Here is a 23,173-nt window from a genome sequence, read left to right as displayed (position 1 = left end):
GTCCCCATACGGACCAAAGTATGGTGGTGGACTGGTAGCTGGAGAGGTGCCAGTTCACCTCCTGGGCACTGCCAAGGTGCTCTTGAGCAAGGCACCGAACCCCCAACTGCTCAGGGCGCCTTTCCATGGGCAGCCCCCCCACTCTGACATCTCTCCATTAGTGCATGTATAGGTACTGAGCATGTGTGTGGAATTCAGGCCTGTGTGTAATGTGTATAATAACAACAGAGTGAAAAACATTGTAATTTCGCCTTGCGGGATTAATAAAGTATACATTATTATTATGTTATTTCTGTTTGTTTAAGCATACTTTAAAACCACAATAAGTGAGAGACCATGTTTGTTTTTTTTACATTATAAATCATTTATTGAAATATAAATCATCTGAATGTACATGATGTAACATAATGCAACATAGTATTAAATCATCCTACTGGGTGTGATTACCTATAATTACAGACACTGTACCGTCAACAACACATCACTCACCTGAAACATCATTCACATCCACACAGCTTTAACCCTTGTGTTGTCTTCACGTCGACTATGCAGTTTTTCTGGGTCTGTTTTTTTAACGTTTTGGTCGTCTTTTTTGACCCTTTGGTCACTTTTCCCGACTTTCTCATGTTTTTGTCGATTTTTATGCGTTTTTTTAAAACGTTTTTGAAGGTTTTTTTGGTCACTTTTTTCAACGTTCTTTTCTAATAAAAAATTTCAAATGCTATAAAATGAAGAGTACTGTGTGGGACTATCCACGTTCATTTGCTGACATTTCTGATATAGAAACTTTTTGAAAATGAGTCAGATTTGACCCGAGGACAACAGGAGGGTTAAACAGCTAAAGCCAAAGCGAGACCGTTCTGTAGTAACTTTTTGTCTTTTCTTTTTTTCTGCAACATACAAAACAAAATGGGAAAAAAAGAGGAAAGTGCAACAACTGATTGCAGATTATATCACAGTCAACAGGCAGAGGCAGAGGCAGTGGCACAGCTGGTACAGCAGCTGGAAGATACAGAGGATTACACAGTCTACACATTACTGATGTACAACATCAGATCGGCATGAATCTCTTGGTTTAACTAGAACCTGCTAATAGACGTCCGGTAAGGCTGAACGATTCATCGTTTTCAAATCAAAAAATCGCGATTTGAAAGACGGCGATTAATCGCGTGTGAATTAATTAGTTGAATGTTTGGTGTAATGTTTGATTTAACATATTTACTGTTGTTTTTCATAAGATAAATGCTGGAATAATGTTACAAATCACAGATTGTTTAAAGAAATGTCCTATTATCAGTGACTTTTTTCATTTATTTTTTATTACTTTATTTAACATGATCATAGAAGGTGCAATATGTAGCTAAAAAACAAACAAATTTTAATCGCAAAAGCTGGCAAAAAAAAAAAATCGCAATTCGATTTTTTCTCCCCAAATCGTTCAGCCCTAACGTCTGGACAGTTGATCAAATGAGACTGGGGGACACAACCTGCTAGTGAAGCTTTTGGATATAATATGTATTTTTTTTTTTTCTTTTTTATTACTGACATGATAAACTGGGTTTGATCCCTTTTTTTGTTCCCCATTATTATAGTAGCTAAATTGATTACTATCTATAACATACATTAAATCATACATTTCAAATCCACAAATATTGTCAATGCTGTCCACTATGAAATTAGTTTTATTTCCTTCTGTTGTAATGGATTCATCAAAAGAATTGGCTCCAGCGGGGCGAATGAGGGTGCAGAAGCTTAATATGTGCTAACATAAAATACTGTTATCCCAATATGTCTCTCTCTTATAAAACAACTCTGGAGCTATTTACAATACAATCACACTTCGTTTTGTTTTTCCACAGCCCACGTGACACATGACTGGAGCCTTTAGGGCATGACGTTTGAGAACATCATGTTGTATTTGGGGCAAAAAAAAACATGAGACGCCGCAAAGAAGCATGCAACTCAAAAGCTGTGTTCTCCTAACCATTCAAACATATGGTTAACACCTACTCGGTATTCACAAACAATACATGTTTACACAATGATGAAGTAAAAAAATAACTTTGAATTACTGCACATATTTCACCATTGAAAACAGTATGTGGTCATAGATTATTAGACACAAAACATAGTCCAGGTTTTGTGCTTTTCAAATGTGACTATTGCTACTGATTGTGCCAGCATCAGGCGCTTCTGTCGCAGCAGGTGAGTGTGGAGTGAGTTTACCTGCCAATGCTGTTGCTAGTATTGGACCTATGTAGTGTTGTGCATCTGTAGTGGTTTTATATATATATATATATATATATATATATATATATATATATATATATATATATATCATATGAATGATATCCTGTGGTGTTCATTTAGAGCTGCTGACCAACATGTTTGAATTCGTCCCTTCTTGCTTATATTGCTGTTAAAAGAATGCCCGATACAATAAAGCTCTACAAATTCTTTTTTATCTGTTTTATCGAGATAGGTCTCCGACACACAGGCTCGGTGGTTCTTTGAGTCCTTGATGTCACGTTTTCATCAATGCTCGCTGACTCCTCCAGCCCAACAGGGGGCAGTGTCCAGGGAGGAGTCGAGGGGCGTACCGTACCGTCGCCACAGACTCATCCAGACAGGGAAGTGGTTTTTGTTCTGTCCTCTGAATGGCCGGTCAAGGAGGAGGAATGGAGGGGGCTAGAGGGTTGGACTGCCAGAGTCTTTGGTTGATTTACAAGTTTTTCTCTAGTTCCCGGTGGCCTTTACACCCCGTTTTCCTTGCTGCTTCTGCTCTACAGGCTGGGTAGTTGTCACAGGAAGCTGTCCTCCCCCAGGTCACTACAGTCTAGACACATCTCGTCCAGCAGCGTGATGTCCTCCAGAGTCTCGCCCTCGCGCTTCGCAAAAGTGGAGCTGCTAGAGCCCGTCTCGATGGCGCTCTCCTCGGACGTCTGAGAGCTGCAGGGGAGACACGAATAACACCGGTAAGCAGGGTCGTAACTAACCATTATTTACATTTACATTGTTGGTGCACACCAGAAAGTTTCTCATGCGCACCAGAAAGTTTCTCATGCGCACAAGAAAAAAAAGAGTCATGTCATGTCCCTTTAGGGGCTCCGTAGTTTTCCAAAGCCAAAGCTGACGTCCTCAAATGTCAAGATAGAGTAGTGGCGGTAAACGCTTGGTTCCATTTACCCGTGTCTGTTCCTCTTTCCATATTCGTCGTCAGATACAGGGTCCAGGTCGGGGAGGGGGATGATGTAGCCGCTATCGGAGCTCAGCCGCTGCTCGTCGAAGCCGCTCTCCCGGTCCTTCAGCTTGCCCTGGTTCTTGTAGGTGATGCCGATGTAGGCGTCGTCGTTCTCCACGCACACTCGAGTCACAGCGGGGTGGTCGCTCTTTAGGAACTCATGGTTCACCCTCTCATAATGCTGCACAAGACAGACAGATATATTAGAACACATGCTTACATTTAAAATAATACACTAGGGATGGGACGAGATGCTTTGGTCCCGATTCGATTCTTTCATGATATGTGGGCGCCGATTTGATTTGTATTGCGATTTTCATTTGTAGCGTTCTAGAAGCATTGCGATTCGATAGTATTGAGTATTGCGATTTTCTTTTCATTCTTTAACAAAATCAAAAGTTGAATAATACACTTCTAGAGACAATATATACATGAGACATTTCTAAAAAGTAATTGTTTTCTAAGAAGAATGCTCGTCACATGTCAGTCAGTCAGTCTGACATTAATTTCATCTGTAAGAAGTACATAACATGGATTTTCTGCATTTTCTGCTTCCGCTCTGTTTAACTGGAAACTGATATGATGTAGTCGCCGTCGGCGGTACTGTACAAAGACAAAATATTTAGGCAAATCATTGGTAAAAATTAAAAAAAACCACGATTCTTAGAAAATTAATCAATTTTAAAAATCGTCGCAAAAAAATCTCAATACGATTTTTAGATTTTTTTCCACCCCCCCACCCCTACAATACAGTGGTGTGAGTCCAGAATTAATGAAGCTCTACAACGCCTTAGAAGAACTGTGGTACGAGTGTAATCACTGGGGTTGTGTTGCCAGCTGGATGGTGTGATCCAAACTGAAAAATCACACATCCGATCCAAGCCCGAGGTGCTAAAGCAAGAGTGGGTTCCTCCTCTGCCCCCAGCCATTAAAGCTCTGTGAAGGACGCAGAGGTAAAGCTGTTTGGATGTGCCATGTGTGGTGTGGAGTTTAATGGGGTAATTAAGGTCGGGTGGGTGGTGGAGGCGAGAACTGGGGCTGCGTCATTACCCAGTCTGAGGCCAGCCGCTCTGACATCCAGCTGCTGCATTTGCACTCTAATCACTTGTAGGTTCCACTTTCACAGAAACACGGAGAGCCCGCACAAACACTCCTAATGCACTCTCAGAGGAAGTGGAACGGCTTTTAAATGAACAACCTGCTACTTTAACAGTGTGTTTACATTATTTAAAACCTGTACTTTGCTCGGCAACACACTTTGATGACTTGGGCTGGGACGATATGCTTTTGTCCCGATTCGATTCTTTCACGGTACGTGGGTGCCGATTCGATTTGTATTGCGATTTTTTTTCTCATTTATAGCGATTCTAGAAGTATTGCGATTCGATAGTATTGAGAATTGCGATTTCCTTTTCCTTCTTTAACAAAAACAAAAGTTAATTAATACACTTCTAGAGACAATATATCATGAGATATTTCTAAAAACTTTAATTTCATAATCTATTTCATCTGTAAAGAAGTACATAACATGGATTTTCTGCACTTTCTGTTTTCGCTCTGTTTTGTTGGAAACGGATATGATGTAGTCGCCGTCGGCGGTACCGTATAAACAATTTGAAATGATTAATATTAAGGTGAATAATTGGTTTTTTTTTTCACCCCTTTTGATGACATCTAAAAAAAAGCCAGAAAATGCCTAAAAAAGAGAGAGGAACAGAATGTGCAGGTCCAACCATAGGGTCAAGAATGAGAGGTGGTAAAATAGAAAGCAGATGTTAAGAATCCAAAGAGGTCTGGGGATGTGAGGGGTCACAAGCAGACTCACCCTCTTGTAGCTGGAGGGCAGCAAAGAAGACACAGTTTCACTCAGACCCAGGAAAGTAGGCCTCTTCTCGGGCTCGCTGTTCCAGCATTTCATCATCATCTCATACCTGGAAAAAGCAAAAACAGGCCATGTTACCATAGAGAAGTGTACGACTGGCCCTGTACCTTATAATTTAGCCATGACTCATGTCAGCCACTGTATATCAAAGTTCAGAAACAAATTGTTCTGAGTTCACAGCCCAAAGCATTCCTCATCTGACAGGATGTTAGGAAAGCTTTATGTCATGCACAGCAGCAGTACAGTCATCGCGTGAATGATCACGTACAGGTCCTGGGGTGCATGCTCCGGTTTGGACATCCTGTATCCACTCTTGATCTTGTTGTAGAAGCTTGAATCCACGACCATGCCTGGGTATGGGGTACCACCTTCAGACCAAAACAGATTCTCATGAGTTCATCATGTGACTCCAGTCTCAAGGATTTATTATCTCTAATAGATGCTTGCAGGGGCTCACCTAAGGAGAAAATCTCCCAGAGCAGGATGCCGTAGGACCAAACATCACTGAGAGAGGTGTACATGTTGTCGAAAATACTCTCTGGCGCCATCCACTTCACTGGCAGGAAAGTCTGTGCGATGACAGAGAGGAAATGTTCAATCACACTTGCAAAACCACTATGGAAAAGACAGATAAAGCGATGTTTTAGGCATAAAGTGATAGTCATGTATGAATGGAGACTTACGCTCCCTTTGGAGACATAGTTGTTGTCGTGCATGATGTCTCGGGCCAGTCCGAAGTCACAGATCTTCACTATCTTGCCCTGAGAGAGGAGGACATTCCTGGCAGCGAGGTCCCGATGCACACACTGAAAAAAGTAAGCAAATGTGATAAGCAGCTCATAGCATCATACACAAGTGTTTTCAATCCTCAGTTCCATCCATTCCCAAACCGGCACACTTCGCTCCCACAGCTATCCACTGCATCTATTTCTGTATGTATTTCATTTCAGCCGAGTTCATTTTTAATGCTGTTTCATATTGCTTTATAAAGCATGGTCTTTGTGTAAACATGCCAGTTGGAGGGATGGCTGTGACCACTGGATATTTAGGGATAATAACTATGAAGCTGAAGGAATAGCTTCTGGTTGCAACGTGTCCCTGCCCGGTAATTCTAGCCCTTGCTGTGCAGCGACTATATTCAGCCCCTGGTCTCTCTCCTGAGTGGGCTCAGCAGCCTTCACAAGACTGCTTATCACACAACTGCTGATTTCCTCAGTCCCCCCTTTGGCCGGCCCCACTGTCACCCTATAGGACACAAAATCCACAACCCAGTGGGAAGCAGGGGATGTGGTATGCAAACCCTAGCTGCACAAATGTCGAGAAAAAAAAGATTAAAAATATGATTTTCATTCCTTGTCGTTCTGGGGACAATACTTACATTTTTGGAAGCCAGAAACTCCATGCCTTTGGCCACCTGGTAGGTAAAACTGAGCAGATCGGTGGTGGTGAGGCCCTCGTTCATGTTGTCTGACAGCAGGACGTCCATCTCGTCCTCTGGTTTAGAAAACACACACAGAAAACACCATGAGTATATGTTTATCATGTATTGTAAATATAGTACTGGCTGCTCAAACCTGGCTTTTACTAATGGCAGAGAGAAACCGGGCATTATTATGCGTCTGCTACAATTATCCTCTCCATGTAATTACAGGGCTGTACCAATCCTAAATTCTGACAAGGGTGTACCCCTCCACCAACACTGACTCAAACACAGCACTAAAGCCAAGCGAGTACACACCAATAACTCAGAGGAGAGAGTGAAAAGGAGGACAGAGTGGAGAAAAAGAAACTATATGTGCGTACCTTTCTGAGAGGGTGGGTGGTCATAGTTAGACCTCTGGATGTCCGAGTACTTATGGGGGTTGCTCATCTCCAGCATGGGCACATACTGAGTGTCAGCCTGCTTCATATCCATGTAGTCTCCTTTGCTCTCGAAGGACAGGATCACATAACTGTGTGCAAAGACGACACAGACACAATGGAGAAATGCTGTTAGTGATGAGACAAGGACATGTTGTGGGAATATTGAGCCATATAAAGAACAATGGTGAGAATACATCATGTATAACTCATTCAGTCCCCTAATGTGTGTATGTCCAGGGTTTCCCCCAGTGTAGTGCAAGCCTAGTGGCCCACCGGGTCTCAGTTGCCCCCCACCAGGCCTAAGCCACTAGGAAAAAACATTTTTAATGTATTTTTAAATGTTTTTTGAACTACAGTTACAATGGGGCAGCTTGGTTGGAAACTTAGACACAGTCATATTTTCAAATCTCCAGTTAGCCTTTAGCACTGACTTAATGTAGGGCCCTATGGAATCTGTCTTATAGCTTTTTTTAATTCTCAATTTCGCGATATCATCCATGATTCTGTTATCACAGAAACTATTGGGCTCTACATTAATGCCGCCATGAGTCTGTGACTTGCCACCAGGCTAAACAACTTTTCTGGGGGAAACACTGATGTCAATGTGTGTGTGGCCTTAAATCCTCTCCCTCCCTCCCTCTGGCTGGGGTTAGAGGAAGATGTGGTTGAACCTAACATGGTAGCCAGGATTAAATCATGTTATGGTCAATTCGAGGTGTGGTCCCTGTGAGTCATCCATCAACACAGATGAGCCTCGGAGAGAGAGAGAGAGAGAGAGGGCTGCTGTTTCATCGTGATCGTCTGGGCGGACAGAATTAACAGGTGCCTCCAACACAATGACATTAGGTTGAAAGCTGAGACCACTTCAGACTGTGATTTGATTAGGTGAAGACGCCAGACAATCTCCTCCGCCACGGAGAAAATGGCGATAGAGTTACCGATTAGGGGTAGAGGAGAATGTGAGTGTGTGTTTGTGAGACAATTGTGCAAATTGTTGTGACAATGGCTGCAATATTTGGGAGTGGCAAAAGGGAAGTGAAATGATGTAAAAAGGTTTGCGTTTTTGTCCTTAACATTTCCCGAACACGACATGTGTCTGAATTACAAGGATTATTCAAGATTAAAAAAAAAAAAGGGCACTTGAAATGTAAAAGCTTAGAAACGTAAATGTGATACCTCCTGCTGCTCTCGTCTGCAGGGTTGATTCCAAAGATATCCAGCTCTTTTTTACTTTTCTCTGGGGTCAGGCTGAGGAAGTTCTCCCTGTTCTTGTGCAGGTAGTTGACCAGGTCCCCGTAGAAGCAGTACTCTGTGATAATGTAGATCGGGCCTGGGAACAACACAGCAGATAGAGTCGTGCATCGGCGTCAGTCGGCAGGCTAATCTTATCAGAGGCTCGTAAAGGCTAAAAGCACAGTCAAGAGGGCAAGCCTCCACTTTGCCATAAAAAGCCTATTAAAATACCACACCCACAGAGAGCTGAGACAGGACTGTCAATCTTTTTTTGGCTGTTAGAGCTGTAGATGTGTACAAATGCCAAATCTGACTGAGTGTGTGTATGTGCGTGCAGGTTTTTGGCAACATGAACGTGAGCGTTTGTCTGTTTGTAAAGTGGTGACTAAATTGCAAGGGAGAGGCAACAATGGTTAAACTAAACTGTTATTATACAGTATATGTTTGCCTATGAAGGAGTGTGTGTGTGTGTGTGTGTGTGTGTGTGTGTGTGTGTGTGTGTGCGTGCATGTGTGTGTCTTCGTATTTCCAATTTGTGTGTGTATTATTCACCTGACTTGGTGCATGCTCCCAGGAGGTTAACGATGTTGAGATGTGGTCCAAGATGAGTCATGATCTTCAGTTCAGACATCAGAGCCTGTTTCTCGCTGGAGCGTGCCGTCGCTGAAACAAAGACACAGCAACCATGAGTATCATCGCACATAATCAAACTGTCAAACAAGCCAACCAACCACATTCAGCCAAGAGGCCTCTTTTATCTGAATCCCAGAACTAGTTCCTTTATCTTCTTGTAAAAAGAAGTGTCTTTATTATCCTGCAGATTCTTTAGTATCTTCCTTTCTATTCCCTTTTCCCACGTCTCTACTGTTGCTTCGACAAGTACAAAGTTCTGCACCAGTTGAATAAAATCAGCTGTCAGGTGAGGTTGTTGCTACACTTTTGTTGGGTCTGTGTAAATTATAGCGTGGGGTCTAGACCTACTCTATCTGTAAAGTGTCCGATGGTAACGTCTGTTATTAACAGATGTATGATTTAGTCTATATTCACGACGTTCCACTTCCGGGATTGCTCTGTTGCCGACAGAAATTCCGTCGGATTTCACTCATTTAGGCCGGATATCCGTTGCCTTGGTCTTTGTGTTGGCATTTTAAACTCTGGAAAAACTGGATTTATGAGGACTATGGTTAACTGCTCCTCAGATCTCTGCAGGGTAAATCCAGACAGCTAGCTAGACTATCTGTCCAATCAGAGTTTTCTGTTGCACGACTAAAACTACTTTTGAACGTACACGTTCCACCAAAACAAGTTCCTTCCTGAAGCTATTTTGCAGAGGCAGCGAGGCTCCGTCCTGCGCTTAGCACCGCCCATGAAGATTGTGATTGTTTTAAAGAAATGCCAATAAACCAGAGCACATTTTTCTCCCATCCCGGAATGCTGTGTGGACTAGCCAGACCCTCCTCCGCAGCGCTGTGGAGGAAGGTCTGGCACTGTTTATGTCATGATTTGATTGATGAATTACACTTAAATCTTTCAGTGTTTTCAGTAACATTTTGGAATGAAATGGTTTAGCAGGTTGATTGAATTTATTATTAATTTATGACAGCAGCTTTCAAACACCACCACCATTTGGCACCATTAAAAAACTGCCAAATTAGCTTTTTGCAATTCCTGTTTGCAATTTACTCATAGCTGTACATACAACTATCGATTACTTTCATACTGAAGAAAACTCAAAAATGTGATGATTCAGCTGCACCTCACAGTTTGAAAATCTGTGATGTAGAGTATATTTGTGTGGTGGTGATGGCGCAGTGGATATGACACATGCCTTTGGCACATCAACCAACGTGTCCCTGAGCAAGACACTTAACCCATAGTTGCTCCAGAGGCGTGTGGCCTCTGACATATGCAGCAATTTGAAGTCGCTTTGGATAAAAGCGTCACCTAAATGACATGTAATGTAATGTAATATTTGAGTTGCAGTAGTAACAATAGGTGCCCTCACCTAACCTCACCCTATAACTAGTGAGCTTCACTAGTATAAAGAAACATATCAGATGACTGGGAGCAACATGGCTTCAATAGCTTGTAACTGTAATCTAACTTGTATCTGTTAAACTCACGTTTCAGCATCTTCACTGCCACCTTCATGACAGGTTGGGAGCGGCTGAGTCCGTAGGCAGTGCCTTCTACCACCTTCCCAAAGGCTCCAGAGCCCAGGATACGACCTGAGAGAAACACAACATAAAAGCCATAGGCTCGATTATCAACAAAGAAAAACAAAAGAGCCCGCACAAACAGCCATACAAACACATCCATGCACTTCAGATGCCTCTGCTCCCTCGTCTGTGACTCTTTCAGTGGCTGAATGTCCCCTTGATCACTGAGTCAAACCAAATCCCAGCCAGCAAACCCCTTCTGCCCAAGCGAGATAAGCTCATGGCAGCCTCACTTCAAAGACAGAGGGAGGCATCCTGACCGGAACATCCCTGCAGGGTGGCCGCAGAGCCACTGGGACAGGACTACAGCTTTTTAGCACATTGAAAATGACAGTCAGCTCACCGAGCACAAGTCTGTCACGGGGGAACTCCCATCTGGAGTCGTAGGGAAGCTGCATGGGATCCACATAGATATACTCATGGCCGTCTGGGCTCACAGACTCTATGACCCTCCAGCGGATCTCATACCGTGGTTTCTGGAAGACAAAACACATATAAGAGCTAATTAATTAACCTTTGTCAAGTCAAGACTGTTGGATATGCTACTGTGTCTTATATTTGTCTTATGGGACAGTTTTACCATTCTCATTTTTTTTAACAAACAATTTTCTCCTTGCCTTGCAAAGTCTGCCCACAAATTGTCTTTCATTTATTAGCTGAGGAGACTTTTGCTTGTTTGGAATCATCAATGCTAATTGGTGGATGCCCAAAACATTGATTTTGGCAAGGCTAAGAAAAACAAGTTAGACAAGTGGGAGAGTAGAAGAACAGATGTGAGAGTGAATATGTAAAAAATGAATCGGAAATGGTGGCAACAGTACCTGTTTCCAGATAATAACCAAGACAATGAGTGAGATGATGACAATGACCAGGAGCACCAGCACAGCAGCAGCTACAGTCAGCTCTGGGTGAGGGCCTGTTCAGGAGGAGAGCCAGCAGTCACACATGTTAGATGGAGAGCACACTGATCACAAGGATGCAACGTGCGTTGTGGCAACATGAAATGCTTGCAACGAAAGTACGTGTTGCATAACAAATGTCGTCTGTCAGGGCTAAGAAACAATTATATCCATAGGGTGTCCAGATTACTAGGAGCAAAAGGTATGCTGGGATAACATGTTATCAGGGCTAGATAACGTGAAAGTAGTAGGGGGTGGGGGAGAGATCAAGGCACTTAGGCTTAGGGGGAGTGGGCATAGGGGTAGGGGGTGAGGATGGGGGTGTAAAGCTCATCTGGAAGGACCAAATGGCCTATTACCCGTCAGAATAAAAGCCCTCTTCCTCTTAGCTAAAGCACAGCCCCCTATCAGCTGTCTCACCACAAACACATCATCTGACAGCTGCTGTAACGCTGACAGCACTATCCCGGCCCTGAACACAGACCCTCACAAAGCCTGTCACACTCTGAGCGTCAGAAATGGAAGGAACTTAAGAGGAAGTTGGGAAGGTGGAAACAACAACATCAAATGTCAATTTAAAAGCTGGTTAAAGAGAAAAGTTACTTCAGGGGTAGTCTAGGAGAATACGCTCCTGGATAGGAGAAAAAAACAGTCAGGGGTTGTTTGCATTTTGAAACCAATCACTATTGTCTTGGGCGGAGCTACGTTTCGGACGCAGCGAGCGTGGCTCTTCAAAATAGTCTCGGGAAGGAACTTGTTTAGGTGGAACCCCTTTTGCACCCCGCAAAAGAAAACGGCACATGCAATATTTAATGAAGTTAACTGTTCACACAATAAAGTAATGTGTGCTGTATAAATTAGCTGGTTAAACATAATTTGCTCTTACTAGTGTGTCGCTGTGTGTATTTTGTCCATAGCAAATCCCCGCCAATAGGTCCCAAAACGTCCCAGTTAGAGAGTAAATCTCTACAATCATTCCCCAAACGAACCAAGCAGGCCTGCGTTGTTGCACGATCCAAATTTACTTTCAGCGTGTAACGTTACTCAGTGGTTCTGGTTAATGTTGCTTGATCCGACCAGAGTTTAAAGTTAACTCAAAGAAAAGAGGAAAGTGAGGGACATCCCGTGGAACTATCCCGTAAATGAACTGTCGCCGATCCAGACTACTTCAGGGGAAACAAACATGGACAAAACGTGTGTGTGTGTGTGTGTGTGTGTGTTTGTGTGTTCGTACCATTGGACACCAGTTTGACCTCCCTGCTAACGACGGCCATTTCGTTCCTGGCCAGGCAGCGCACCGCCAGTGTGCTTTCCAGATGACCAAACATGACCTGGCTCTCCAGGTTACTTTCCTCGTCGATGTGCGAGTCCATTGTGACCTCTGTGGAGTTGGCCGGGAGGGGCACCCAGGCAGACGAGTCGTTGGCACAACTTAATGTCAAAAAACGGAAGAGAGATATACGATCCATTAGTGGTGGAGTGGACTGCATGTGTGCGCACTGAGAAGTCTAGAAGCATCTCTGTTGGCTGTTGAGCACTAAAGAAGACTGAACTTACTGTTTGATGTCCTTGCAGATGAACCACTCCACCACAGGAGTGGGCTGCCCTCTGGTAATGCACACCACAGACTGGCCTGTGGCTGAGCCATGGTGGATGTCCATCAGGTCCACAATGACTGCAGGCACTGTAACATAGTCCGACAGAAGGGGGTTAAGCATGGCAAAGTGTGTGTAAATTAGGGCGGTATCAACATCGCGGTATCAGCTTGCGCAATAAATACATATCGACATATCGCGAATGGTACTGAAAGGGTTTTTGTGTTAGTTGAAAGAGAATAGCAGTAGAAAACACTCAAAACGTCATTCTTTTTTTAGTAGTGCCTTTTATATTCAACTGAATGTATAATTTGTTCAATAAAATAATGTTGGAAATGATTTCCTTTCATGTGTTTTAAATTCAACAGGCATTTAGTTGAATTTTAGCAGAATACTGAGAGCAGCAGAAATGAGTACACTTTAATATCTATTTATGGCAAGCGATATAGTTATCGTTGTTGCATATTTTCTAGGGTTGCACAATTAATCGCAATTTTATCGAAATGGCAAATAAGGACTAGTGTAATATCGCAGCGGGGCGCAATATTTCTTAAAAGCAAAATATGTGTCAAACTATTCTGAATTAAGGACTGTGGTGCTGCAGAAATGTCCAGGCCTACAAATCTTATCCTACAGAAGAAAAAAATCTTTGTTTGGAACAGATCCTCGCAAAAATCCCACAATAATCACTTACATTTTTAAAATTTTAAAATATTTCAATGAAAATGAGAATAATGATACAAAAATGATCATCGTGAATCATATCGCAATATCAGTCAAAATCATTGCAATTAGATATTTTCCTCATATTGTGCAGCCCTAGTGTGAGTATGTGAGAAAAAGACAGACTGTAAGTGGGGCCAAAAGGTTGAGGAGAGCAGTATCTAAGAACATAAAGGTAATGAAAGGCTTAGGGCTCTCCCTCACCTTTGACTTCCAGGTTTAATCCAACGTCACGAATTTGGTCTCCATTCTCCACTCGCATGGTGTAGTTCCCGCTGTCCTCCTCCTTGGCCCGGATCAGGGTAAGAACACTCATGTAGCTAGACAGAGTAACAAAAACCAGAAACTGCAATAAATGCACAGTCATAGGAGTTCACAATGGCACTAAAACCCTAATGACAGGCCCGGTTAATGTGCGGGAATGTTAACTTTGAGCTTGTCATTAGTCAACCATGTATGGGAGCCTCACCTGGTCTCGCTGAGCTGCCGGAGGCTGGAGGAGATCTCCGCCGTCACGTCGCCGAGCGGGATGCCGTCTTTGAGCCAAGTGACATGAGCTCTGGGGAAGGAGCTGATTTTGGCTCTGAACTCCCGGACCTCGTCCAGCTCTGCCGATTCATATTCTCCGAACTCCGGCCAGACAGACATAAACGCAGTTGCTGTTAGAAAAGAGGAGAGGCCGACAGACAATAAGCAATCATTCACTGCCACGGGAAAGAGAGGAATTTAAGAAGTAATGCCAAGTCAACGAAATACAGCTTTCATACCAAATACTTGAACAGCTATCTCCTTTGTCTGGTCTTCATTACTAATAATATCAGTGATGGAGCAAGAGTAGATGCCGCTGTCTTTGGTCGAGGCCTGTGGGATCGTCAGGGTGTAAAGGATCTCCTGAGCCCTCTTGTTCTCATGCACTGTTTTGATAGCACGATTAGCCTGCCAAACAAAAAAGAAACACCAGGAACTTTGAGTTTCAAACCAACCTTTGCGATAGGACTTTTGGGAAGACTTGACACCAAAACACGTAATCAGTTCGTTTTCGTGTGCCCTCACCAGTTTGCCAGGGTATTTCCAGTGGTCTTCCAGGATCTCAGATCCCCGTGCCAGACAGGTGACCGTGATGGTGTCTCCCACCAGCAGAGCCGTCCGTTTGGCTGTCAGCTCAACATGCAGCGCAGCGCCACCTGAAATACAACAAGTGACAGGGTAAAAATGTGTGAGGGCACAGATCCACCAAACAAAACATGTGACTGATCAGATTTGAAAGGTTAAACATCTTTTATAAGTGACATTTACCACAGATTTAAACGTTCACAAACACGTGAGCACACACCTGTCCAGCCATGGACGATGTATTCCCCGCTGTAGTGTTCCTCTCCGTTTATGAGAGCCTTACAGATGTAGGTTCCAGCGGTGAATACTCCCAAAGCGCCCCTCTTGCTGTCATAAACACTGGGCACCGGCTGCTGGGTGTCGACGTTAACCAGGGTCACGTTTGCACTGGGATCAGACACTCGACACTGGATCTCCATCTCCTCGTGGTCGGACAGGACGTGGTTGCCAAAAGGCACCAGTGATGGCACAAAGAGAACATCTGGGTCTGAAGTAGGGGTGTAAATCACATACAATAAGTAAATAAGATACAATATCATATTGATTCTTTGGACAACGATACGGTATTTGCTGATATCTTAAAGTCTGTCATGATGTGTTTTCGATTCGATTCAATTCAGGGGCCTGCATTCGATATGAGATGATATCATTTGCCCATTTAACACAGTTACCTTTATATCAACTCCAAAAAAGCAACTAAAATATAATTTGACAATTTTATTACTAAGCTCTTCCAGACGTTTAAATGAAAAAAACAAACTACTCTTTTCCTAAAAACATAAACTCAAAGCTGCGGTGTACCTGGCACATAGATGTAGATGCTGCTGTCATCTATATCCTCAGTGGTATTATGGCTGTAGGAGCATGCGTAGTAGCCGGTGTGCATTGCAGTGGCGCTGTCCACGGTGATGGTGGTGACAAACAGGCCGCTGTTGTCCTCCTGTGTTTGCTCGTGCACATCCAGCGGTGTCTGCCAGGCTAGCTTTGCCTCTCCCCGACAGGTCAAGGTGAAAGGAGTGTGGAGGGGCACCACCATCTCCTCTACCTCGGGCAGCAGCACAGGGGCTGAGGATGGTGGGAACATCATGGCGGTGGTGGCTGAAAGAAAGACATGTACAGCGCTCAGTCATAGGTCACAAATCTATCTATCTATCTATCTATCTATCTATCTATCCATCTATCTATCTATCTTACCTTTCACTTTGAGGGTAAAGGAGAACTGAGCCGTGCTAGAGCCACTGAGGGCCGTGATGGTATAATTCCCGTTGTCTTTCTCCAGAGGCTGCCGTAATGTCAGAATGCTTTGATACCTGTGAGAAGAAAATGATCAAATATGTTTGTCATTTAAAAAGGAGTTGACGATTGACAATTTGGGAAATATGCTTATCTAAGCTTAGCTTAGCATAAAGACTGGAAACAGGTGGAAACAGCTTGCCAGGCAATGTCCAAAGGTAACAAAAAACATCTACCAGCATCTCACTGATGTTATTTATTTGAAGGTTTTAAAATGATACATTGTGATTTTGCAGGGGGGTTAAGTGCCAGACTATTCCTTCAGGAAATTACTGCTCCCGACCAAGAAATAGTCCGACACATAACTGCCCGTAAAACAACGATTTGTCATTTTGGTTTTTGTACAGATTCAACACACAGGATATAGCATGTTAATTAGTGAGTTTTTTTGGCTATTTTGTTACCTCAACTCTTGGCAAGGAAGCAGATAAGTGTATTTCCCAAAATGTCAAACTATTCCTTAAACTTACTAACTGCTGTCAGAACTGAAAATGAAAAGCCTCAACCATTATTATATTAACAAATCTTTATTCTCACCGATTCCCTTCGAGGTGGCTAGTTTTAGTGAGGATGTAGTAGTTCTGTGGCATGGCTGTGCCGTCTTTCAGCCAGGTCACTTTGGGGGCCGGGTAGGCATCAATGAGGATGGTAAACTCTGTCTCCTCTAAAAGGCTGACAAACTCCGTAGCTTGAATCCCGCTGTGATCCAGTGCCACAAAGGAATTCTCCTCTGACGAGATAAACAGAAAATAAGAGAAGAATGAGCAGGTAATCGTGGATGAAAATGGGTAAAGAAATGGATTCAGTGAGTAAAAACAGCAGAGCGAAGATTGAGATGAAGACAGAGTGACAGAGAGGTGAAATGAAGGCCTGACACACATCTGCTGGAGCAATCCCATAAAACACAGCAGCTGATGTTGAAAGCAGAGGTGAAGCTCTACAGTCGGATGGTAGAAAATGACTTCCACACACCACTAAAAGCACCATATGCACACATGTGAAACCCCGACAAATTTAACAGAATGATGATGTGAATATTACATTTGGATTAAGTGTGTGTAAGTCAGTGGTGTGAGCACTTATTCCTGTTATTAGTTTGGCTGAAAACTCATTAAAAAAAGGATTCCAGTATCCAGGAAATGTTTCTGACCAGACAAAGACTTACCAAAGACAGTGACAGCCACGCTGCTGACTCGGACCTCTCCGCTGATATGCTGGGTGACGGAGCACTCGTAGGTGCCGCTGTCCTGAGAGGTGGCTTGTTGGATACTAAGGATGTAGATGACCCGGTCAGGAAAAGTCTGTTTCATCTGAACTGCATCCACAGCCTATAAGTACAGGAGAACAATATGGGTTTGAGATCCTACTCAATGGAATAAAAAAAAAAATCTTGGTAATAAGATATTTGATTTTTTTGGTTTTTAACTCTCAGTGTTTTTCCGTTTTACAGGTACAATGTATGATCGGTGCGTCTGTCGTGCTGCTGAAGGCTAATGGCTAAAACACTTGCTAGGCCACAGGAGATAAATCAGGATCACAGAGCCTTTTAAAAGCCTGTAATTGCAACTGAGACCAAAACCAGGAGTCAGGACTCCAGCGTTCCTACGCTCCCTGTCTCTGGAAAAGGGCTTAGAGGAATCCCATGCAGAAAAACAGACGACGTGCTATATAGATTAGGAATCTGAATATAAATATAAACAAATGTAAATTGCACAGGAAACTCTTTCCTCTTTTTCCTTTTAGCCAACACTTCAAAAGCATTAAATGTTCAGCTGGCTGTCATGTGCAGACAGCATCTGTCCTGCATGTTTCAGGGTCTACGGGGTCAAGGATTTACTATCCTTTTTTTTTTTTTTTTTTAACTGTGTTTGAACTGCCCTCTCCCCTCGAGCCATTTGTCCTGAACTTCCCGTCAGCGTGTTGCGTACGAGGTTAACTGCAGCAGGAGATGTTTGGCTGACGTCGTCATAATGAAGACGCAACATTCGGTCGCTGCTTTCCTAACACATACTTTGTAACCACCAAGGGCCGTCCTCAGAGCTATAATCCACTTGCCGCTGCTACAGTAAGCTTAAGTCCAAAACCATTATTGGCTAATTTAAGGCTCAGTGCTGCTGGGTAGGAAACAATTTCATCATAACCTTTATTTAAGAATCGCTGAAATCATTGAGGTTTCCCTCATTTTCAATGATGCCGAGATACAAGACACATAAAACATAAAGCACAAAACAAGTAAATTATACTCAATGAAAACAATCACACACAGTGTGCTCATGTGAAGTGATCTGAAACATGACAAGGGGTTGAAGGAAATAGGGCAAGAAGGCTGAGAAGTTAAAGCTGATTATGGATGAAACCATAGAGGAGACTAAATTGAAATTCAAAAGAAAGGAAAAGGGCTGCATCTTGCCTGTTTTTTAGGATGGAGCCACTGCTGCTGAAAGCCCAGTCCAGGCGGAGCAACACACGTGATATTCAAAGGCTGCCCTGCTCTCACCGTCTCCCCACTGGCTTTTACTTCCACGTCAAAATCCTCTGTGTCCAAAGGGGCTAGAGGGACCACCAGAGAGCAGATATCAGCACCGTCATCTCACAGGGCCCAAGATAGTGACAAGTTGATTAGCATGAGCTAATTCATCACCGAGTGGTGGCTCAGTAGGTTGTTATTACTCACACACACGCACGCATGCACGCACACACACACACACACACACACACACACACACACACACACACACACAGTGAAAACAGACGTGTTAAGTCATCTCCCTCTGTGATAATGACATAATGTCATGGCTCTCATGCAGTGAGATCACCCTGCAGCCCTTTCATGGTAAACAGACTTGGGGAGTGATTCCAGCTGTGCAGTTTTTAAACCCTTATCCTATTACTTACTTGTGCTTTTTGAAAATACATACACAATAATAACTTGACTCTTGCTCATTCTAAGTTGTTCATTTCATTAAAAAACGTAATCTTAATCAGGAGGTGATATCCAGATATACATTGTGATGTTTTTTTATAACACCAAATCTATGAAATGTCCCTTTTTTCTCAACACTCCATGGTCTCTATTAGTCTTGACTTACCCTCAGTCTCCACAGTATAAATGGCACTTCTCATGGTCTGGCCGTTCACTATGGTTTCACACTGGTACTGCCCGGGCAAGAGGCTTCCGAAGAAGCCCATCTTGTTGTCGTAGTAGGCAGGCATATCCTCTCCACTGGGGACACTCCTCAGGATGACGTGGGAGTAGGGGTCAGACACACGGCAGGAGATGAGGACCCCAGGTGTGTCCATGGGGACTACCAAGTTGTCAGGGGTCTCTGGGACAAATGGAGCCTGGGGATCTGGGTGTTCAAGCAGAGGAATGAGGTCACACTGTGTAAAGGGATTTGGTTGAATTGAAAAGCATCATTGTGATCCATGAAGCTTCTTTTTCATACTTAATTTCATTTTACTGAAAATGTGCAGTACACTCAATTACTTTAAAGTGAGACTCTGCAAAGAAAGAAGTGTATAACGCATGATATACTTCTCCTTCTATACATAGTTCTCATACAAATGAAAAGTTGAATTCATGAGTATTAAAAGGCACCCTTGCTCAACTTAATACACTTAAGGGTTTTGCTGCTACAGCCTTAGCTTGGTCTATTGCAAAATACATCCATGGTCTGGTATGGCCATTGACTAATGTTAGCTTCTGTTAGCTAACTTTGGATAATGCTAACTGATATGATTAAGTTAGCAAGCTAGTTCTCTGATTTTGTGATTCTCTACTTGTGCTGATGTTACTCTGTTATTTAACATGTACTATCATCCCAATTATTGTTAGCCTACATGTGGCTAGTTACCTATCTTACTTTAAATGTCCATACACAGTAAACCCATGACTATTAGCACTGACTGTTGTTGGCACCTTGTTAAAAAAAAAAACATTCACCTGGGACAAAGACATATATTCCCGCCTCATTGTCTTCCTCCGGTTCAACCTCCAGGTCACCCTCCGGGCTTTCATAGGTACACATGTAATAGCCGGTGTTTTCTACAGTTGCGTTGTAAATGAAAAGCGTCGCCGTGTAGTATCCTGGGTACACGAAGGTGTTTTTCGGCAGGGGTTCAGCCCAAACGACGTTTCTTTTACCGGTACAGCTAATGTTGAACACGGAATTGGGCTGCAGGGTGAACTCTTCTTCATTGGACACAATGGTAGGCGGCAACAGTCCAAAGGTAACTGAAAGATAGTTTTGAAACCATTAGAGGAACTGTCAAAAAAGGAGGGAAAAAAAAACATCAATATTATGTATATATTTAGGCCCTACCTGAAACCAGCACCACCAGGATACCCCCAAAGACAACATACGTCTTTACCCCATCCATGACTATGGATGTTCTAGCCTGTAAAGACAGAAAAACGACTTATTTAGTCAACTAGTAAAGCAAACACTTTTTTTTTTGATTACTTGGTCCTTCCTGATAAGATATGATACCACTGTCTCCACATTCTAAACAATTCGATAACATTTCGATTTAAATCAATGTCTTTATTGACTTCTTAATGTCCCGTCAAGTCTATGTGCAGTTCAGTTCCACTGACTCCGGTAACATGCTCTTGCTGTAATAAACCCACAGTGATTTATAGAGGGCTTAAGGGAACTTGGCAGCAACGCTTGTGGTCTCCCACATCACTTCAGTACTGAAAAAAGTAACAGTCTAAAATGTAACACAGGATTACATGAGTTATTTTTCGTAAGATGAGGGTGAGGATAACAAGACTGTAAATTCCAATGCGTTAGAAGGAGGATGGTGGACAGGATGAAGAGGCGAGACTCCAAGTGAAAGTGAGGGCCGCCACTAGAGGGCGACACAGTCCACCTTTTGAGGGCACTCAGGACCTCCGGGAATCTCATCATCTCCAGTTTGCCCAGTCGCCTTTCTGAAGTTTTTTTCTTTTCGCCTGATGAAAATGTCCGATTTTCGTTGCTTTGTCTTCAATCTGTTATTGCTAGGCCTATGCATATCTAGATTGCCTTTTTCTTGTATAATCTAAGCGTAGCCTATTTATTAGGCTAAACGAAATGTCTAGAGGACCCCTAATTAAGACATTCTCAAGTTTATTCTAGACTCCTCTCAACTCATCTCACAGATCCTGTCAGGTTTAGTTTTATCACGGACATCCCCCTGGTCTGTCTGTCTGTCTGTCTGTCTGTCTGTCTGTCTATCTGATTTTGGATCAGGGGCCACACAGTTTGAGAGGCGCTCACTAAAACAAAACGCGTCTGAACATTTTAATTTCCATAGCTGTTCTTTCTAAAAATCACCATCCAAACCATCTCTGCTTCAGGAGTTATTTATCTTAAAATATAGTTAGCCTATGTGTTTGACCTGTAACTCTTTTATTTCTATTTCTAGCGTTCAGGAGCCATTCTGCATCTTCATTGTCCCCAAACAATAAAAAGTTTGGCCCTGGAAAAGCTTCCTGTGGCTGGCCGCTCTGGCTCATCCGAAACGACCTAAATTATCCATGGGTAACCTGGGTTTCTTAAACTCTATAATTAACGGACCCACTCCGCACAAAAGTACATAGGCTACCCGCGTGGGAATCAGCTGGCAAAAAAAAGCCTAATGCGTTTTGACGTGTTTGTGCACACGCCTTGTCTCAAACAATTTCAATAAGGGATTCCTGCCTTGGCTTTGGCCAGGATCCTGCAGCCACTGCGCGTAAATCTAACTTAAGCCTGGAGTGGCAGTCAGACTGCTTGAATGTCCTGCTCCTCTTTTATTCCCCCCTGCTCCCACCGAGCGAGTCAACAAATGTGGCAGATAGCAAATGCATCGCTCTGCTGGGCTGGATACATTTGAGCAACAGCTGATATAAGGCTTGTCTCAACTTTCTGCCCTCCACGGACGGTGGTGATATGGTTCAGTTCAATCCGCGCGTCAAAAAGTTTGATTTCCATGAAAAAGATTTTGAAAAGAGAATCTGTCTAAAAACGACCACTGTGCAAAAAGCATGAAAAAAAGATTTAAGCAACTTTGATCCCCATTAGTGTTTCTATGCAAAATCTCTTGGTGACACAGCAGGGTAGGGGGTTAATGAAGAATGCGTAATGGCTCCAAAACACACTCTGTTTTTCTTCTTCCCCCCTCTTGAATCGGTTCAGCTGCAGCTCTGAAGCCTCGATCAGTCGGACTCTTTCCAGTGCCTCCAGTGCCGATTTCCCGTTTTAATTCCTCACATTCCACGACCAGACGAGAAAACAATGCGATGTACAATTTCCAATGTGTTCCCCATTACATGCCAGGCAGCATCCCACAATGGTGCCTTCAGTCTTCGAGGTGACACCTCCAGCTGTGAGGCCGAAACCGAGCGCCTTCACCCAGCAGAGTAAGCGAAATCTCCCCGCTCGGCGTCAGGAGGGGGGGGGGAACCATATGTTGCACGGGGAACAGAAATCAAATCTAAAAGAATATAATGCGTTGCCTAATGCACAAGTTGCATACAACTTGCAGTCCAGCAGTGCATTCCCATATTAAGTGAATACAACTTTTTAAGATTTTTTTCCAGAACGATTCCAGAAGATAATCTAATTGGATAAACTAATTAAAGTCTGCAATTAAATTCCTGTTAGACTCATAGTGTATTATTCTATCTTACATCCCTCAAGATTTATTCGATAAAAAAACACCCCAAACTTTTCTTTTCTTAAAAAAAAAAAGAAAGACTAAGAAAAATAAGTTTGAATCATCTTTTGGACCCCAGCAACCCTTCAATTACCTTTTAGTAACCCCCTCTTTATATTCCTTTCGTGTAAGTATATCCACAGTGAATTGTTCGCTCCAAAAGGCGCAGTAAGGGTCCTTTACAGCGGCTGTAATCCTCAGAGGTCCTGCGCTGTGAGAGCATATGTGCGACCCTCTGTTCGCATCCGCGACCGTCCGCACAACTGCGCTCCAGCTAAGCGACCTGTAACTGATTCAATGTTACAGTCCTCCCTCCTCCCTCCGAAAAAAAAAGTAATCATCTGGCTCAAAGTAAATAACTCTCAGGAAATGACACCCCCCCTCTCCTCCCTTCTAGCGCTGAACCCCTTTTCAAAGTAAGAGTCTTT

At 43.2% G+C, this 23,173-nt stretch overlaps 1 protein-coding gene and 1 long non-coding RNA gene across 2 annotated transcripts; both read right to left on the bottom strand.

Annotated features, from left to right (window-relative positions):
- Positions 1-343: 343 nt before the first annotated feature.
- On the bottom strand, positions 344-1,283 carry LOC118496270. Its single transcript, XR_004898815.1, has 2 exons — positions 837-1,283; positions 344-523 (listed from the first exon to the last, which is right to left on the bottom strand). It is a non-coding gene; the product is annotated as an uncharacterized LOC118496270 (long non-coding RNA).
- Positions 1,284-1,518: 235 nt separating this feature from the next.
- Positions 1,519-23,096, bottom strand: pdgfra (platelet-derived growth factor receptor, alpha polypeptide). Its single transcript, XM_031311725.2, has 29 exons — positions 22,840-23,096; positions 20,384-20,459; positions 20,005-20,295; positions 19,151-19,411; positions 18,472-18,611; positions 17,227-17,389; positions 16,599-16,791; positions 15,963-16,078; positions 15,570-15,866; positions 14,989-15,255; positions 14,709-14,839; positions 14,423-14,591; positions 14,125-14,314; positions 13,860-13,975; positions 12,895-13,021; positions 12,572-12,768; positions 11,260-11,354; positions 10,782-10,914; positions 10,343-10,447; positions 8,772-8,882; positions 8,163-8,316; positions 6,927-7,075; positions 6,502-6,617; positions 5,807-5,929; positions 5,581-5,692; positions 5,392-5,491; positions 5,067-5,172; positions 3,187-3,422; positions 1,519-2,949 (listed from the first exon to the last, which is right to left on the bottom strand). The coding sequence occupies exons 2-29, from the start codon at positions 20,439-20,441 to the stop codon at positions 2,802-2,804; spliced, it is 4,404 nt and encodes a 1,467-aa protein (XP_031167585.1). The 5' UTR covers positions 20,442-20,459; positions 22,840-23,096; the 3' UTR covers positions 1,519-2,801.
- Between the last annotated feature and the right edge of the window lie 77 nt (positions 23,097-23,173).

The sequence above is a fragment of the Sander lucioperca genome, chromosome 11, assembly GCF_008315115.2.
Source record: "Sander lucioperca isolate FBNREF2018 chromosome 11, SLUC_FBN_1.2, whole genome shotgun sequence".
Classification (NCBI taxonomy): domain Eukaryota; kingdom Metazoa; phylum Chordata; class Actinopteri; order Perciformes; family Percidae; genus Sander; species Sander lucioperca.
The sequence above is the reverse complement of the archived record's forward strand: the minus strand, read 5'-3'. Positions and strand labels throughout refer to the sequence as shown.

Coding starts and splice junctions, on each gene's coding strand:
- pdgfra (XM_031311725.2), bottom strand. CDS start 20,441: ATGGATGGGGTAAAGACGTATGTTGTCTTTGGGGGTATCCTGGTGGTG. Junction 13,976..14,124: donor CGGCAGCTCAGCGAGACCAG/GTGAGGCTCCCA, acceptor TACTCTGTCTAG/CTACATGAGTGTTCTTACCC. Junction 6,618..6,926: donor CCACCCACCCTCTCAGAAAG/GTACGCACATAT, acceptor TTTCTAAACCAG/AGGACGAGATGGACGTCCTG.